The 19,203-nt window shown below is 45.3% G+C and overlaps 1 protein-coding gene across 1 annotated transcript in view; it reads left to right on the top strand.

The window, feature by feature from the left end:
• Positions 1 to 19,203, top strand: part of LOC114884825 (unconventional myosin-Vb) — a 324,223-nt gene that overhangs the window by 237,132 nt on the left and 67,888 nt on the right. The window contains exon 10 of the mRNA XM_029204081.1: positions 3,620 to 3,885. Coding sequence (XP_029059914.1) covers positions 3,620 to 3,885 — 266 coding nt within the window. The remainder of the gene's footprint in view (positions 1 to 3,619; positions 3,886 to 19,203) is intronic.

A 19,203-nucleotide genomic window follows, 5' to 3' on the forward strand; every position in this document is an offset into this window, starting at 1 on the left:
TGTGTGTGTGTGTGTGTGTGTGTGTGTGTGTGTGTGTGGCGGGGCAGTGTGGTTGGCCATGGTGATGCTGGGAGACGGATTGAGGTGGGCAGAGGAGAACGTGGTGCCTTGGTGGGATGGCGGATGGGCCTCTAGTGCAGGCCAGACACTCTTTAGGGCCAGTGAAGCATTGTCCCTCTTGAGAAAGGCACAGAGGGTCTGTGCCTCCCCTCCCAGCACGTCCCCATAAATGTCCCCCGGTTCCTTAGGGCAACCGTACTCTGCCTAGTGTCGGGGACAGGTGAGATTAGGAACATTGGCATTGAAGAACTCCTGATTTAGGCTGGCCAAATGCAGGGAAGCTGACAGATTTCCCTTGGCCTCCACCCTCCCCTCCCCCAGTCTCCTCCTTCTCAAGGTCACATCCCCCATCGTGGGTTCTTACGGCGTTCATGCCTCTCCTCCATATCTCTCAGCATGGTTGTAATTTTACATTTATTATGTGATGATTTGCTGTGTGTCTCTCTCCCTCATGAGACTCCAAAGTCTATGAGAACGGGGACTGTTTGCTCTCTGTTGTATCACCAGCACCCAGCACAGTGCCCAGGACTTGGTAGATGCCCAGTAAGCAGATGGATGGATGACGGAGGCTCCCTAGGCTCAGGGGTGATGCAAGTGAGCAAATAGATGAACACTGGGCGGTGTTGATGGTGAGGCCCGAGGACCAGGGCCAGCGAGTTCCTGGGCTGTGGGTTGAGTGAGGCCAGGGCCTCTTTGGAGAGCTAGGACTTGGGCTTATCAGGGAAGTGTCTGTCTGATCTTAGAGCTGATCTTCCGCACCAGCCTCTGCAGGGACCTTCGGGTGAGAAGGAGAGTGAACGTTTACTGGTGGTATTTGATCGATGCCCGTTTCCCCCAGCAAACTCCAGGACAGTGTCTCCTGTGCTCACTCTTCTAGCCCTGACACACACTGGCACCCACTGAGTGTGTGTGTAAAGACTGTGTGAAGGAGGGCTATCAGGGCACACTTGGGGAAAGGGGGGTGGGGAATGGAGGACACAAATGGTGCTGGAGGGAGGGGAGGATGCCTGACAGGTGGAGGCTTGGACACCAGGCCCTTACTCTCAGAGACGACAGGAAGTCAGAGGTTTCTGAGCACAGGTACGTGGTCTAGGCTGGTCTCATCTTGTTCTCCAGTTAAAGGCTGTGTCGAGAGCTAATTGAGAGTGAGCAATTGGAGTCGGGGCTGCCAAGGTTCAAATCCTGGTTCTGCCACTTACTGATAGTCTCTTACCTGTTTCCTTATCTGCGGGCGGGGGCGATATTACCCGCCTTGGCACAGGGCTCGAGGGCTTGAGTTCTCGACTGTTATCATCATTGGTGGCAGAGCCGGAGTGGACCTTCTGAGCATCCGTCTCCCTTCACAGGGTTGGAAAGACTAAGGCCCAGAGAGAGGAAACTCTCTCTCTAAGGCCACAATGACAGTTAATGGCAAAGCCCAGCCAGCGTTCTTGTTCCACGCCACCGCCGGCCCTGCGCCTTCCTCTGGACGGGCTGTCTTCCACTAGCCTGATGTTCCCCATCCATGCCCAGCACGCTGCCGGGCACGCAGTGTGTGCTCGCTCGAGAGATGCTTTGCTAAGTGGTTGCTAGTGCACGGATTTTGGTTTATGCCTTGGGTGCGTAGGGTGGACCTCCTACTGTGGAGGGGTGTCTGTCCAGATGCAGTGTGCCTTCTGCTTGGTAGTTGTCATTTTTAATTAAAGCGTGAACATATGTCCCGTAACTGCCAGAGCTACCTTGGAGATGCAGTAGCATGCGATTACTTGGACACCAGAGGCAGCTTGTTCCTTGAACTTGGCAACATGGGCCCACAAGACTCACCAGCTGCCGATGATGCTGGCTGTCTTTAACGGCTTTAGCATCATTTGATTGAGCTGGAGTGTAATTGCGTAATGTTAAATCAGTTTCAGTTAGTACCTTTAATCAACAGTCAGGAGCGGGTACTAGCTGGGCAGGCCGCTCCCTGCTGCAGCCGATGGGAACCTGCCCCGTGGTGATGATTGGAAAGTTCCAGAACTTGTGGAACTCTGTGTGTGTGTGTGTTTACGGAGTACGTTAACAAGCCGGTTCCACCACATTCAACCTACTGTCACTCTCCCGCCCCCACCCCACCCCACCCCACTTTTGTTGAGTAAAGCCAGTTAATGGCCTTTGTAACTATTACTCCAACTCCACAAACCATACTCTGGAAAAACTGGCCTTAATGACTTTGGGAGGTTCTTTCCTACTCTGACATTTTATTATTTCGTAATTGTGTGTATTTGGGTAGGTGGATTTTAAGTATCTGTAGGAGGGAGAAAAAATGGGCTGGGGAAAGGGCACAGTTATCTGTGTTAACTTTCCTTGAACAAGCCTGCATTTGCGCGGTGGCAGCGTCATCAGAAAATGATTCCCACAAGCAATTCAGGGCCGTTAGGAGGCACATGACATTCTAAAGGATTCCCTTTCAGCCTCGGAGTTATTAAGCTCTCCAGCAGGCTCATGGCTGGGTTATCAACTTCCCCTGGGGGATTTAGATGAGGGAATGAATAATGGGCGAGAAGAACCTCTAGAGGAAAAGCAGGTTTTCTGTGGGGTGTTGTGAATGGGCAGCAAGGGGGACCCAGGACACCTACACACTTGGGAAATAAAACTCTGTGGGTGACTTGGTTATCAGGGACTCAAGGGCAAGGTGATGTGATTGGTACTTTGGGTAATTGAGGGTCAAGATGAAATGCAGCTGACTACCTGGGTGCGTTCTTATACTTCTCTGGGGCTCAGTTTCTTACCTGTAGGCGAAGGGACTTATGCTGGGGGCATCCCTAGTTTTTCCCAGCTCTAAACATGAATATCAGTTACAGTGTTCCAAGTGATCTTCCCAAGTCAAAATTTGTTCCTTATTTTTTGCCATTTGTCCTAGCTCTCCACCTAGATTCGCTTTCTTTCCAAGTGGCAAGTGCTTAAAGTATGTAAATGAGTTCCGTTATGTGTTTAGTATGACCGGGGCTAAGATGAAAGCAAATCTGCTTGGAAGCTTAGGACGGTGTGATGTCAGCGTGCTGTCATCGTCCAAGGGGGTCAGCTCAGGGCTTGTCTCCGAGCGCACTGCTCTAGACCGCGTGCGAGCCCAAGGTAACACTCAAAAGCGAGGACCTTTCCGGGGCTGTGGATTGAGCACTGCATGTGGAACTCTGCAGCTGGAAGCTACGTCCACTGTGATTTTGCCGCTGGCTCCTTATTCTTAACAGATTATCTGTTCCTAAGTTATCAATTCTCATCCTGCACCCTTCACTCCGGAGCCCTCTCCTCCAGTTACCCTTCAGGCCCTGGCAGGGGAGGAGGGGACAGGGAAAGTGGAGAGTTGTTTTTTAAAGCCCTGCTGATGATGTGCTCATGAGCAGGTATTATCAGTTTGAGCAACACTCTTTGGGCCCCTATTGTCACCTAGTGGTGTGAGAGTGCGTGAGATGGCTGGGGCAGTGGCTAGGGATGAAATGGGGTTCTGGGGGGCCTAGAGTTGGGTTCCTTCCCTCCCTAGAGCATGGTGGTGGGCTGTCCTCCACGCCCCTCCTGAACCCTCCTCCCATGTCTCTTCCAGCCCAAGGATGAACACCTGAGCAACTTCTGCCAGCTGCTGGGGGTGGAGCACAGTCAGATGGAGCATTGGCTGTGCCATCGCAAGCTGGTCACCACCTCGGAGACCTACGTCAAGACCATGTCCCTGCAGCAGGTGGTCAACGCACGCAACGCCCTGGCCAAGCACATCTACGCCCAGCTGTTTGGCTGGATAGTGGGGCATGTCAACAAGGCCCTCCACACCTCCCTCAAGCAGCACTCCTTCATCGGGGTCCTGGACATCTACGGGTAGGACGGTGCCCCCTGCTGCTGATCACTGGTGTCTTCCTGCTGGCATTTTAGAGCCAGCGGGGACCTTGGAGACCTTCCTGGTGGTTCTCAACCAGTGGAGTGTGAAATATGGGGGAAGGGGGCATTTTTGGCTGGGTCTCTGCCGGCACTTGGTGGCCCAAGGCCAGAGATGCTAGGTGTCCTACAATACAGAGGACAGTCCCGAGGAAGAATGGACCCTATCAAACACCAGTAGCTCCCCCACTGAGAAACCCCACAGACACCCCTTTGTCCTTGTGGGAAACTGAGGCCCAGAGATGGCAGTGTCTTGTTCAACATCAGACTGGAGGTTTCTGTGAACTTAAATTCAGGTTTTCTACTTCAGTTACGTTTTATTTAAAACTATCATCCGACCTCATTCGCGACGTTACCCATCAAGGGGGTTGTCTTAATACTGTAACTGTGCCCAGTGCTGCGATACAGATCGACACTGTGTGTGGCCGTTCCTGAAGTTTCTCTGCATTTTAGAATTCTAGCCTAGTGGAAAAGACGGTTACTCATGACAGTGTAAGTTACAGCGAGAGGCAACCTGGCATGTAGAGAGTGTACTTCACTAGGCACTAGGAGACCGGCTTTCTGACTCATTGCTGTCCCCAGCTAGCTGAATGACCTCTGCAGATCACAGCCCTTCTATTCTTTAGTTTCTATAGCTTGAAAGGAAGTTTTGAGCCACAAGTCTCTCTTAGGTGCATTCCAGGTCCTTCTAGAATTGCTTGAAATTATATGCACTGGGCTGAAACCTTACCTGCACTTCTTTTATGATCAATGTCCTGCCCTCTTTAAGCTAATAATAGATGAAATCCTCCTGGATCTTTATATCATAGAGGTCATGGTTTCTGTCTTAAAATAGAACTTTGGACCCTTAGAAGTGCAGAGTTGTAACAGCCACAATACTCTGGTAGAAACGACTGCTCAGTGGGCTGACAAGCTGGTGCTCGCCTTATGTTGAGGCTGTAGTAAAGGAAAACCTCCTCTAGAAGCGGCCGCTTTCCCGGGCAAAGATAGGCTGTCCCAGCTCCATCTCTGACGCGCTTGTTCATCACTGGGCTTTGAATCAAATCATGTCACATGCCGTGGCAGTAAACTTGATTTCTGGCATCACAGAGGCTTCCGGAACATGCTGAAGAGTTAAGTCACATGCACGAGCTACATAATACAAGAGACAACAGAAGAAATTGTAACAGGGTCGGTTTGAGGGTTTGGACACTTGGTGCTGTACGAGTTTCAAGGCAGAAGAGTGCACGCTTGTTGGCACAGTCAGGAAAAGCTTCACGTGGAAGGTGAGGCTTGAAATCGATCTTTCAAGGAGAGAGTAGAACACGGGCGGCGGGGGGAGACCCTTTGGGAGAGGAGCACAGTCCAGATGGTAGGAAAAAAGCCACCTCCTAGGTGATGCGGAGCACAGTGGAGGATGACCTGGGGGGAGGCAGGAGAATGCATCCTCCCCGGGCTCTCCAGGGTTCTAGCCAAGTGACCGTGGACATGCCACTTCTCTTCTGCTCCATCGAGTGCCTGCTTTTTGACGCAGCCCTTCCAGTTGCTCTGGGGAGAGCAACATAGAACAGTCTGTGCACCCTGGAAACATACTACCGAGCTGTCAGTAATTAATTCTGTGTCATTCATTCCTCTGCCATGAGTATTTTCAGGTAATTGCGTTTCAAAAAAACTGACCTTTAGTGTCACATTCTGATGTAAGAGCTAGAGAAAGTCAGGATGCAGCATCTGACCTGGTTCCCTTAATCTACTTGGGCAAGAATCTATTTTTACTGAGTTTTCGGTGTGGGAAGATTAATGTGGAGACTCACTGTTCTTGTTGTTTTTTAACATCTTTATTGGAGTATAATTGCTTTACAACGTTGTGTTAGTTTCTGCTGTATAACAAAGTGAATCAGCTCTATGCATACCTGTATCCCCATATCTCCTCCCTCTTGCGCCTCCCTCCCAACCTCCCTGTCCCACCCCTCTAGGTGGACACAAAGCACCGAGCTGATCTCCCTGTGCTATGCGGCTGCTTCCCACTAGCTATCTGTTTTACATTGGGTAGTGTATATATGTCCATGCCACTCTCTCACTTCGTCCCAGCTTCCCCTTCCCCCTCCCCGTGTCCTTAAGTCCGTTCTCTACGTCTGCGTCTTTATTACTATCCTGCCCCTAGGTTCATCAGAACCATTTGTTTTTTTCGATTCCATAATATGTGTTAGCATACGGTATTTGTTTTTCTCTTTCTGACTTACTTCACTCTGTATGACAGACTCTGGGTCGATCCACCTCACTACAAATAACTCAATTTTGTTTCTTTTTATGGCTGAGTAATATTCCATTGTATATATGTGCCACATCTTCTTTATCCGTTTGTCTGTCAGTGGATACTTAGGTTGCTTCCATCTCCTGGCTATTGTAAATAGTGCTGCAATGAACATTGTGGTACATGTTTCTTTTTGAATCACAGTTTTCTCAGGGTATACGCCCCGTAGTGGGATTGCTGGGTCATATGGTAATTCTATTTTTAGTTTTTTAAGGAACCTCCATACTGTTCTCCATAGCACCTGTATCAATTCACATTCCCACCAACAGTGCAAGAGTGTTCCCTTTTCTCCACACCCTCTCCAGCATTTATTGTCTTTAGATTCTTTGATGATGGCCATTCTGACCGGTGTGAGGTGATACCTCATTGTGGTTTTGATTTGCATTTCTCTAATGATTAGTGATGTTGAGCATCCTTTCATGTGTTTGTTGGCAATCTGTATATCTTCTTTGGAGAAATATCTGTTTAGGTCTCCTGCCCATTTTTGGATTAGGTTGTTTGTTTTTTTGATATTGAGCTGCATGAGCTGCTTGTAAATTTTGGAGATTAATCCTCTGTCACTTGCTTCATTTGCAAATATTTTCTCCCATTCTGAGGGTTGTCTTTTCGTCTTGTTTATGGCTGTGCAAAAGCTTTTAAGTTTCATTAGGTCCCATTTGTTTATTTTTGTTATTTCCATTTCTCTAGGAGGTGGGTCAAAAAGGATCTTGCTGTGATTTATGTCACAGAGTGTTCTGCCTATGTTTTCCTCTAACAGTTTTATAGTGTCTGGCCTTATATTTAGGTCTTTAATCCATTTTGAGTTTATTTTTGTATATAGTGTTAGGGAGTGTTCTAATTTCATTCTCTTACGTGTAGCTGTCCAGTTTTCCCGGCACCACTTATTGAAGAGGCTGTCTTTTCTCCATTATATATTCTTGTCTCCTTTATCAAAAATAAGGTGACCATATGTGCATGGGTTTATCTCTGGGCTTTCTATCCTGGTCCATTGATCTATATTTCTGTTTCTATGCCAGTACCGTACTGTCTTGATTACTGTAGCTTTGTAGTATAGTCTGAAGTCAGGATTCCTCCAGCTCCATTTTTCTTCCCAAGATTGCTTTGGCTATTCGGGGTCTTTTGTGTTTCCATAAAAATTGTAAAAGTTTTTGTTCCAGTTCTGTGAAAGATGCCATTGGTAGTTTGATAGGGCCTGCATTGAATCTGTAGGTTGCTTTGGGTAGTATAGTCATTTTCACAATGTTGATTCTTCCAATCCAAGAACATGGTATATCTCTCCATCTGTTTGTATTGCTTTTAGTTTCTTTCATCATTGTCTTATAGTTTTCTGCATACAGGGCTTTTGTCTCCTTACGTAGGTTTCATTCTTAGGTATTTTATTCTTTTTGTTGCAATGGTAAATGGGAGTGTTTCCTTAATTTCTCTATCAGGTTTTTCATCGTTAGTGTACAGGAATGCCAGAGATTTCTGTGCATTAATTTTGTATCCTACTACTTTACCAAATTCATTGAATAGCTCTAGTTGTTTTCTGGTAGCATCCTTATGATTCTCTATGTCTAGTATCATGTCATCTGCAAACAGTGACAGTTTTACTTCTTTTTCAATTTGGATTCCTTTTATTTCTTTTTCTTCTCTGACTGCTGTGGCTAAAACTTCCAAAACTATGTTGAATAATAGTGGTGAGAGTGGGCAACCTTGTCTTGTTCCTGATCTTAGAGAAAATGGTTTCAGTTTTTCACCATTGAGAACGATGTTGGCTGTGATATTTGTCATATATGACCTTTATTAGGTTGAGGTACGTTCCCTCTGTGCCCATGTTCTATAGAGTTTTATCATAAATCGGTGTTGAATTTTGTCAAAAGCTTTTTCTGCATCTGTTGAGATTATCAAATGGTTTATATCCTTCAGTTTGTTAATATGGTGTATCCCATTGATTGATTTGCATATATTGAAGAATCCTTGCATTCCTGGGATAAACCCCACTTCATCATGGTGTGTGATCCTTTTAATGCGCTGTTGGATTCTGCTTGCTAGTATTTTGTTGAGGATTTTTGCATCTGTGTTCATCAGTGATATTGGCCTGTAGTTTTCTTTCTTTGTGACATCTTTGTCTGGTTTTGGTATCAGGGTCATGGTGGCCTTGTAGAATGAGTTTGGGAGTGTTCCTCCCTCTGCTGTATTTTGGAAGAGTTTGAGAAGGGTAGGTGTTAGCCCTTTTCTAAATGTTTGGTAGAATTCACCTGTGAAGCCATCTGGTCCTGGGCTTTTGTTTCTTGGGAGTTTTTCAATCACATTTTCAATTTCAGTGCTTTTGATTGGTTTGTTCATATTTTCTGTTTCTTCCTGATTCAGTCTTTGAAGGTTGTACTTTTCTAAGAAATTGTTTACTTTTTCCAGGTTGTTCATTTTATTGGTATATGGTTGTTTGTAGCAGTCTCTCCTGATCCTTTGTACTTCTGCAGTGTCAGTTGTTACTTCTCCTTTTTCATTTCTAATTCTTTTTTTAAAAATTTTTTTAGTTTTTATAAAGTTTCTTTTTTTGATTTATTTATCTTGGCTGTATTGGGTCTTCGTTGCTTCACACAGGCTTTCTCTAGTTGCGGTGAGTGGGGGATACTCTTCGTTGTGGTGCGTGGTCCTCTCACTGCAGTGGCCTCTCTGTTGTGGAGCACGGGCTCTAGGGTGTGTGGGCTTCAGTAGTTGCGGTGCATGGACTTCAGTAGCTGTGGCTGGTGGGCTGTAGAGCGCAGGCTCAGTAGTTGTGGCGCATGGGCTTAGTTGCTCTGCAGCATATGGGTTGGGATCTTCCCAGACCAGGGCTTGAACCCGTGTCCCCTGCATTGGCAGGCGGATTCTTAACCACTGCACCACCAGGGAAGCCTTCTAATTCTGTTGATTTGAGGCTTCTCCCTTTTTTTCTTGATGAGTCTGGCTAATGGTTTATCAATTTCGTTTATCTTCTCAAAGAACCAGCTTTTACTTTTATTGATCTTTGCTATTGTTCCCTTCATTTCTTTTTCATTTATTTCTGATCTGATCTTTATGATTTCTTTCCTTCTGCTAACTTTGGGGTTTTTTTGTTCTTCTTTCTCTAATTGCTTTAGGTGTAAGTTTAGGTTGTTTATTTGAGATTTTTCTTGTTTCTTGAAGTAGGATTGTATTACTATAAACGTCTCTCTTAGAGCTGCTTTTGCTGCATCCCATCGGTTTTAGGTCATCGTGTTTTCATTATCACTTGTCTCTAGGTATTTTTTGATTTCCTCTGTGATTTCTTCAGTGATCTCTTGGTTATTTAGTGGTGTATTGTTTAACCTCCATGTGTTTGTATATTTTACAGTTTTTTTCCTGTAATTGATACCTAGTCTCATAGCATTGTGGTCAGAAAAGATGCTTGATACGATTTCAATTTTCTTAAATTTACCAAGGCTTGATTTATGACCCAAGATATGACCTGTCCTGGAGAATGTTCCATGAGCACTTGAGAAGAAAGTGTATTCTGTTGTTTGTGGATGGAATGTCCTATAAATATCAGTTAAGTCCACCTGATGTAATATGTCATTTAAAGCTTGTGTTTCCTCATTTATTTTCATTTTGGAGGATCTGTCCATTGGTGAAGGTGGCGTGTTAAAGTCCCCTACTCTTATTGTGTTAATGTCTATTTCCCCTTTTATGCCTGTTAGCATTTGCCTTATGTATTGAGGTGATCCTATGCTGGGTGCATAAATATTTACAATTGTTATATCTTCTTCTTGGATTGGTCCCTTGATCATTATGTAGTGTCCTTCTTTGTCTCTTGTAATAGTCTTTGTTTTAAAGTCTGTTTTGTCTGATATGAGTATTGCTACTCCAGCTTTCTTTTGATTTCCATTTGCATGGAATATCTTTTTCCACCCCCTCACTTTCAGTCCATATGTGTCCCTAGGTCTGAAATGGGTATCTTCTAGACAGCATATATATGGGTCTTGTTTTTGTATCCATTCAGCCAGTCTGTGTCTTGTGGTTGGAGCATTTAATCCATTTACATTCAAGGTAATTATCGATATGTATGTTCCTGTTACCATTTTCTTAATTGTTTGGGGGTTTTTTTTGTGGGTCTTTACTTGGTTATAGGTTTTTCTCCTTCATCACTTTAAATATGTCCTGCCACTCCCTTCTGGCTTTCTGAGTTTCTGCTGAATATCAGCTGTTAACCTTATGGGGATTCCCTTGTATGTTATTTGTTGCTTTTCCCTTGCTGCTTTTAATATTTTTTTCTTTGTAATTAATTTTCGATAGTTTGATTAATATGGATCTTAGTGTGTTTCTCCTTGGATTTATCCTGTATGGGACTCTCTGCACTTCCTGGTCTTGATTGACTGTTTCCTTTCCCATGTTAGGGAAGTTTTTGACTATAATCTCTTCAAATATTTTCTCAGACACTTTCGTTTTCTCTTCTTCTTCTGGGACCCCTATAATTCAAATTCTGATGCATTTAATGTTGTCCCAGAGGTCTCTTGAGACTGTCCTCAATTCTTTTCATTCTTTGCTCTTTATTCTGCTCTGTGGCTGTTATTTCCACTATTTTATCTTCCAGGTCACTTATCCGTTCTTCTGCCTCAGTTATTCTTCTATTGATTCCTTCTACAGTATTTTTAATTCCATTTATTGTGTTGTTCATCATTGTTTGTTTGCTCTTTAGTTCTTCTAGGTCATTGTTAAACGTTTCTTGTATTTTCTCCGTTCTATTTCCAAGATTTTGGATCATCTTTACTATCATTACTCTGAATTCTTTTTCAGGTAGACTGCCGATTTCCTCTTCATTTGTTTGGTCTTGTGGGTTTTTTCCCTTGTTCCTTCATCTGCTGCATATTTCTCTGTCTTCTCATTTTGTTTAACTTACCGTGTTTGGGGTCTCCTTTTCACAGTCTGAAGGTTCATAGTTCCTGTTATGTTTGGTGTCTGCCCACAGTGGGTGAGGTTGGTTCAGTGGGTTGTGTAGACTTCCTGGTGGAGGGACTGGTGCCTTTGTTCTGGTGGGTGGACCTGGGTCTTGTCCTTCGGGTGGGCAGGGCTGTGTCTGGTCGTGTGTTTTGGGGTGTCTGTGAACTTAGTATGACTCTAGGCAGCGTGACTGCTAATGGGTTGTGTTGTGTTCCTGTCTTGCTAGTTGTTTGGCATGGGGTGTCCAGCACTGGAGCTTGCTGCCCGTTGGGTGGAGCTGTGTCTTAGTGTTCAGGTGGAGATCTCTGGGAGAGCTCTCACCGATTGATATTACTTGGGGCCGGTAGTTCTCTGGTGGTCCATTGTCCTGGACTCGGCTCTCCCACCTTGGAAGCTCAGACCTGACACGCCACCAGAGCATGACAACCCTGCCAGCCACACGGCTTGGAAGAAAAGGAAGAAGAAGGAAAAAAAAAGAACGAACAGATACTACCCCAAACCAAATGGTAAAAGCAAAACTAAACAGGCAAAATCACATAAAGGAACATACACGTACACACTCACAAAAAGAAAAAAAAAAGGGAAAAAAATTTTTGTAAATAGTAAGAAAATAAAAATTTAGAAAAAAGAGAGCAGCCCAATCAGTAAACAAATCCACCAGTGATAGCAAGCACTAAAAACTAAACTAAGATAAACGTAACACCAGAAACAAATCAGACGCAGAAAGCAAACCCCAAGTCTACAGTTGCTCCCAAAGTCCACCAACTGAACTTTGGGAACATTCATTGTCTATTCAGGTATTCCACAGATGCTGGGTTTATCAAGTTGATTGTGGGATTTAATCTGCTACTCATTAGGGTGAATAGAGAAATTCCCCTTTCTCTTCTTTGTTCACACAGCTCCTGGGGTTCGGCTTTGGTTTTGGTCTGTCCTCTGCGTGTAGGTTGCCCTCAGGTGTCTGTTTCCCACCCAGACAGGAGGAGGTTAAAGCAGCAGCTCGTTAGGACTCTCTTGCTCACTCAGGCTGGGGACAGGGCGGGGTATGGTAGTCACAACTGGAATGTGGGCCACGCCTGCGGCAACGGAGGCCATCATAACATCGCAACAGACTGAGGTGTGCAGTGTGTTCTCCCAGGGATGTTGTACCTGGATCATGGGACCCTGCCAGTGGCAGGCTGCACAGGCTCCCGGCGGCCGGTGTGGGTAGCGACCTGTGCTTGCACACGGGCTTCTCAGTTGCAGCAGCAGCAGCGTTAGCAGTTCATGTCCGTCTCTGGAGTCTGAGCTGATAGCCACGGCTCACGCCCGTCTCTGGAGCTCACTTAGACAGTTCCCTGCCTTCTGTGGGCACACAGAGCAGGAATCCCGTCTCCTTGCACACCAAAAAACAATGGTCTCTTGCCTCTTTGGCAGCTCCAGACTTTTTCCCGGACTCCCTCCCTGCTAGCTGTGGCGCACTAGCCCCCTTCAGTCTGTGTTCACGCTGCCGACCCCAGTCCTCTCCCTGTGCTCCGACCGAAGCGGAGCCTCAGCTTGCAGCCCCGCCCGCCCCGGCGGGTGAGCAGACAAGCCCCTCGGGCTGGTGAGTGCTGGTCGGCACTGACCCTCTGTGAGGGAATCTCTCCGCTTTGCCCTCTGCACCCCTGTTGCTGTGCTCTCCTCCGTGGCTCCGAAGCTTCCCCTCCGCCACCCCGTCTCCACCAGTGAAGGGGCTTCCTAGTGTGTGGAAACTTTTCCTCCTTCACAGCTCCCTCCCAGTGGGGCAGGTCCCGTCCCTATTCTTTTGTCTCTGTTTTTCCTTGTTTCTTTTGCCCCACCCAGGTACGTGGGGAGTTTCTTGCCTTTTGGGAGGTCTGAGGTCTTCTGCCAGCGTCCAGTAGGTGTTCTGTAGGAGTTGTTCCACATGTAGATGTATTCCTGATGTATTTGTGGGGAGGAAGGTGAACTCCATGTCTTACTCCTCTGCCACGTTGAAGGTCTCCCCATTGTTAATGGCACGTAAAAGTATTACGACTGCAGTGCTACTGATACGTACAATATCATGCCTTAGTTGTGTTATAGGTACATACTGTCTTAGCAGTGCCTTGAGCTTAAATAGGTAGCTCCTCCCTTCTAAGGGATCCCCAGCAAGAGGAAGGCCTCTGTGGGTTGGGCTGCTGGTGCTGCTGAGTCTGGAGGTGTTAGCTGAGCCCCTGCAAGCTGGGATTTTGTGTTCATATTTGCCATTTAACTTTTATAATTGAGTTTATTTGCTCTAAGATCCTGTGCCCGCCCAAAGGGGAGAAATAGATCACAGGGAAGACTTGTCTTTGGTGTGAAGGTGCACTTGTCCGTGGGTGGATGGGGATCCGTAGGACTCCATCTCCTATTTCTGGTGCCAGCGCCTGACCTGTGTGTCTCCTTCCTCCCCGTGCGGCCGTGGGTTCCTTTGAGAACATCTGACAGCTTTTCAGCGAGGACAGGTCCCATCGCAGGGGGGCTGTGCAACCTGGGGCCCTAGACAAGCACTCTCGGGGAGTCTCCTCCCCTTCTGCTTCCTTCCGGGTGCGCTATGCTGTTTTCTCTTTTTTTTAATCCTTGTTCCTTCTCAGAAGCTAATTTACTTTTTCAAACCTTGTCATAAAGCGGTCATACTTAGAAAGCGATTCACCTCCTCCTGGGGAGAGAGAAATGCCACGCATGGTTCCTCCTCCGTCTGCCCAGTCAGTGCCGGCTTCACATGCTGTGGGCAGAGTTCAGGATGGCAAGTTAGATAAGGTGGGCTCAGCGTGAACCAGCTGCTGTCTAACTGGGCCGTTTGTGGCCAAGTAAAAGCACTTACAGACACCCTGAAGGCACATACACCTGCTCCTCAACCGTTCTGGTCTGCTGAGAAGTCATTCTCTTTCTTTTCTGGTAAGAAGGTATGTAATGAACGCTTAGGAGACTAAAACCAAAAACTTCACAGGAAAGCAGGTGACTTAAATCTGGAGGTACTCTTTCCGATCCATCAGGTTAATGACACTATTTCTTAATCCGGGAGAAAGTGGCAACGTTTGGTGGAAACTGGGATTTACATTGAACTATTTACTGTCATCTCCCTTTCCCAATCATGGTGTTCTTCTGCCTTGTTTCCTGTGGGCTTTAGACACCTTCCAGCTATCTTTCAGAAACCTTCAGAAAAGATACCTTTCAGAAACCCACTGAATCTTTTGTTTTCAGTTACTTGAAAGTGGGTGTCATGCTTGATACTCTACCTCTGTGACCCTGTCTAACGACCTCCTCTCATTTCAAACTAATTCCTGTTTTTAGGCTTTATTTACAAACAATATGACTATGGGAAGTGATTCTTCCATGGCATCTGAAAACTCCAGCATTTTTTAAATATTTTGAGTTTCCTACCCAAATCCCTGACCACCAGACTCTGGAGAGGGAGGAGACCATCTATCCCAATGTCTCACTCGTTGTTTCTCAGCCCTAGATGTGGGGATACCTTGATGCACATAGAAGGTGCCCTTGGGATGACCTAATGTTTTTAATGTTCTTACTCCTCCTTGTCACCTGTGAGCAAAAGAGAGCGTGTGGCAGCTGCAGAGAGCGGGAAGGAGGGTGGGGTTAGGTTTCTGAATACATTAAAGCCCACTGATTAAGAGGAAAGGAATAAGGAATTATCTTCCTCTCTGAATTAGGTTGGGAATGTGCAACAAGCAAGTAAGAGTGGGATTGCTGCCCCCTCCCCTGCAAGTACGTACTGATTCCTTCAGCTGGGATGACTGTCCGTAGATAAACTGTAGCACCTAGCTAGAGTGTTACTGGGTCACCAGTCAGGCTCATTCTAGAGACAACTGGAAGGAGTTCCATAGTATAAATGAGCCACTCCAGATTTTTGTATAAATGTTTAATATGTTACTATAGAATCAGCAGCTAGAGTGAATAAACAGTCACTTCTGTGTACATAAGCAAGCAGTGTGTGAGCCAGCATCATACATACATACCTCCCCTTATCATGATGTTCTGAAGGGTAGTTAGTTCAGATGGTAGAAAAGGCTGGGAGCGCCTACGTAAGTTGCTTGGGCCACAGCTGCCTCCACCACAGCTGTGGTGAGCCCCCTGCTCAGAGGCCCTTCTCTCAGGCTCTCCTGAACAGTTCCAGATACCCAGTGTCCCGGTAGAAGCACGGCTTCCCTACATCTGGCTCCCCTGCCCCAGCTCCAAAAAGTGCAGAGCAAGCAACACCCAGGGCAATTTAGCCAACCCAAGCCAAGCTCTTTTCCTTAACTAAGGATCTGTGAAGCTGCCCGCAGGGTATTTCTTACCAGGCAGGGGATGGAAATTAATAGGAGAGAGCCAGGCAGCTTTTGGCTGGGGTTTCCTTTTCATGCTGCATTAACCAGCATTTGCCTCTACAGGCTTGGTTAATTACAATTGTAACCCTTTATTCCTCTCTCCTCCTCGAGGCAATGAGAAATAAATGGTTCCAATTTGGGAAGAATACACATTTATTTGTCTTTGACCTGAGCCTTCAAAATGCCAAGATAGCAGGAGGCTTTGGCTATGGCCAGCTCATTCTTTAAGAGGACAGTTGGCCTAGGGGACTTTGGGAGCAAGGCAGGGATAGCTTCCTCAGATAATGCTGAGGAATGGTGAGGGAGAGGATGCCGAGGGACGTTTGGGCCCCAGGAGCAGGAAATGGGGTTGGCTGGGATTTTATATCTTCCTCAGTTCTTGTGTTACTTTCTGTGTCTCTTATGGTATTTCCTAACTTTAAATTTGCATCCAGCTCTACTCAGTGCTTTTTAATGATTTAAAAAGTATTTTTAAATTGTAGTTTAAAAAAAACACACAATATAAAATTTACCATCTTAACCGTTTTTACGTATACAGTGCAGTAATGTTAAGTATATTCACATTGATGTGCAGTAGATCTCTAGAACTTTTTCATCTTGGAAAACTGAAACTCTATACATTAAACAACTCCCATCTTCCCTCACCCAGCCCCTGGCAACCACCATTCTACGTTCTGTCTCTATGATTTTTTTTTTTTTTTTTTTTTTTTTTTTTTTTGCGGTACTCGGGCCTCTCACTGTTGTGGCCTCTCCCGCTGCAGATCACAGGCTCCGGACGCGCAGGCTCAGCAGCCATGGCTCACGGGCCCAGCCGCTCCGCGGCATGTGGGATCTTCCCGGACCGGGGCGTGAACCCGTGTCCCCTGCATTGGCAGGCGGACTCTTAACCACTGCGCCACCAGGGAGGCCCTTGTCTCTATGATTTTGATACTTCCACAGACTTCGTGTAAATGGAATCATAGTATCTGTCTTCTGGGACCATCTTATTTCACTTAGCATAACGTCCTCAAGATTCAACCATGTTGTAGCATGTGACAGGATTTCCTTTTTTTTTTAAAGTGAATAATACTGCATCGTATGCATGTACCACATTTTATTTATCTATCCATTGATGGACGTTTGGGCTGCTTCTGCCTCTTGGCTATTGTGAAAATGCTGCAATGACCAAGGAAGGGTGTGCAAATATCTCTTCTTTTAGACTTCTTGGATATATAACCAGAAGTAGGATTGCTGGATCATATAGTAATTCTATTTTTAATTATTTGAGGAACATCCATGTTGTTTTTTATAGTAGCTGCACCATTTTACATTTTTACCAGTAGTGCCCAGGGGTTCCAGTTTCTCCACATCCTTGCCAACACTTGTTGTTTTCCGTTTTTTTTGACAGTGGCCATCCCAATAGGTATGAGGTGGTATCTCGTGGTTTTGATATGCATTTCTCTAATGATTTATGATGGTCTTTTCATATGCTTCTTGGCCATTCATATATCTTCTTGGAGAAATGTTTTAAGTTCTTTGACCATTTTTAAATCAAGTTATTTACTTTTTTTTTTGAGTTGTAGGATTTCTTTATATATTCTGGATATTAACCCCTTTTCAGAAATATGATTTGCAAACATGTTCTACAATTCTGTAAGTTGCCTTTAATGATATATTTTAAGTAAATTTCTTAGGCTCACCATTTGCCTTCATCATTTTGATGGAAATTCTTTTTTTTTTTTGACGGAAATTCTTTGTGTCTTTGCTATGTTTTGTTTTCTTGGTCTCGCTCTTCAAAGTAGACTTACAGATAATTTCACAATCCTAAGTTATTTATTTGGAGAAGACTACCCATCCCCTCTCTGTCTAGTATGGAAAGGTTTCATGGCGAATGGAGGGGGAGAAGTCAGTGATTGCATTTACCCTGCAGCCTGTGAACAGTGACCCAACCTTGGACAGCCCAGAAGATTCCTGGACATGTCTTCTTCAGGGTAGACATGCATAGCTGGCCCCAGTGTTCTCAGATCCAGCAGATCACCCGAAGCAATTGGGTTCTCCCTGGAATCTCTGAGTCTCCCAGGAGAGCCATGTAACTCAGAGTGCTCGAAAGTCAAGCTCAACCTTCCAGAATTGCTCTGACACAGCCCTTTGGAGCATTCCTGGAACCAAATACCACTACATAGTCTTAAAGCTTGGATAAATTCCCATTTCTCTCTGTTCATGCCAGCACCCCTATGAATTCACCCTCCTTTAAATTCTTGTAACACATAAAATCTCTACTAGTTGGAAGGTTTCATATACTGGTTTCATGTTATCCTCCTAATAGCTCTGTTGGGCAGGGTCCATGACTTGCTCTTCTTTGCAGCCCTTACAGTTCCTGGGACAGTTGACTGATGGATTGGGAGAGGGTTACCATATGGTGGGCATCCTTCTGTCCCACATTAGATTTTCAGACATGGAGAAGAGCCAGGAATTGGAGCACACTGCAAACTGAATGGACTTAGGTCCTCCAGAAGAACTGTTCTTGACCTTGGGATGTGAGCAGTGCCTAGAACTGTGCTGTCCCTGAAGGACAAGTCCTATGTGGGGACATCTGGGCACAGAGAGAAGCACGTGAGCAGAATTCAAGTCCTGCCATTCTTAGGTGCAGCTGGCACCCCAGGATTGTTTAGTAAAGAGATCAGAAGGGTTGGCCTCCCTAACAGACTGCAAGGTGCCCTTGTGAGGTTTCATGGGCTTCAGGAGGGAAAGAGACCTTGAGAGGACTTGTTTGACTTTTAGTACTCATTCCCTAGAAGCCCCCCTCTATGTCTAACCTATATCACATATCTTTTCTTTTGACCTTTGGTAGAAGGATAGAGAGAGGTCTTAGTGAAATAGAAAGACAAGCCTGAGCTAAGAAAGTCTAGTTCCTTTGACCTGTGCTCCAGGGGAAGAACTGTTTCCCAACCTTCAAAGCATCTCATTGCCTCTCTGCTCTAGAATGAATGGTTCATGGAGGTTAATAATTAACTCAGAGTGACGGGTTGACTTCTTTTTATTGCAGTTTCACTTTCCCACAGACACTGCCTTATTTTTATAGAGGTGCTTGTATCCCTTACCCCATCCTGAAGTCGGGTAGAATGAGAAGGGAATTCTCTACTTTTCTACTACGTTTTTGAAGATAGGGGAACATTGAAGTAGGGGTGATAATTGTACCACCGTGAGTACAGATCTCAGGTCTCAGCATCAAATCCTATTTCATGTTTTGACCTTCCTCCCACCCAAGGATTCTAGTCTAAATATTCCCAACATTGATTTTAGAAGAGAAATCCAATTCCCTCTCATATATAAATTTCTTTGTGGTATTTTAATCTTGTGAACTATAAATTGATCCATTGTGTTTATTTTAAAAAGTCATCTCTATTGATGGCAAGAATTACTACAAATACAATTTAATTTAGAGAAGTTGCCCTATCTCCCTATCTGTGGTTTTCTTAGACATTTTCCAAGCTACCCAAACCCCTCATTCATGTCTGGCCCTCCAGCATTACAGTAATTACGCTAGACGGCAGAGGAATTGTTACCAGACAATATCTTAGAAATAGAGAAATTATGAGCTAATTTCAGGCCCTCTCAAATTAATGAGAATGTTCCTTGTGGAGTGCTACCAATGTAAACCTTTAAAAAATGACAAGTGGGAGATATTTAAATCCTTTATCTGTGGAGCCCAGTCCAAGCTCAGCAAACACGCCCATGTGCTGTTAT

The sequence above is a fragment of the Monodon monoceros genome, unplaced genomic scaffold (assembly GCF_005190385.1).
Source record: "Monodon monoceros isolate NGI ecotype Baffin Bay Population unplaced genomic scaffold, NGI_Narwhal_1 Contig4285_ctg1, whole genome shotgun sequence".
Classification (NCBI taxonomy): Eukaryota; Metazoa; Chordata; class Mammalia; order Artiodactyla; family Monodontidae; genus Monodon; species Monodon monoceros.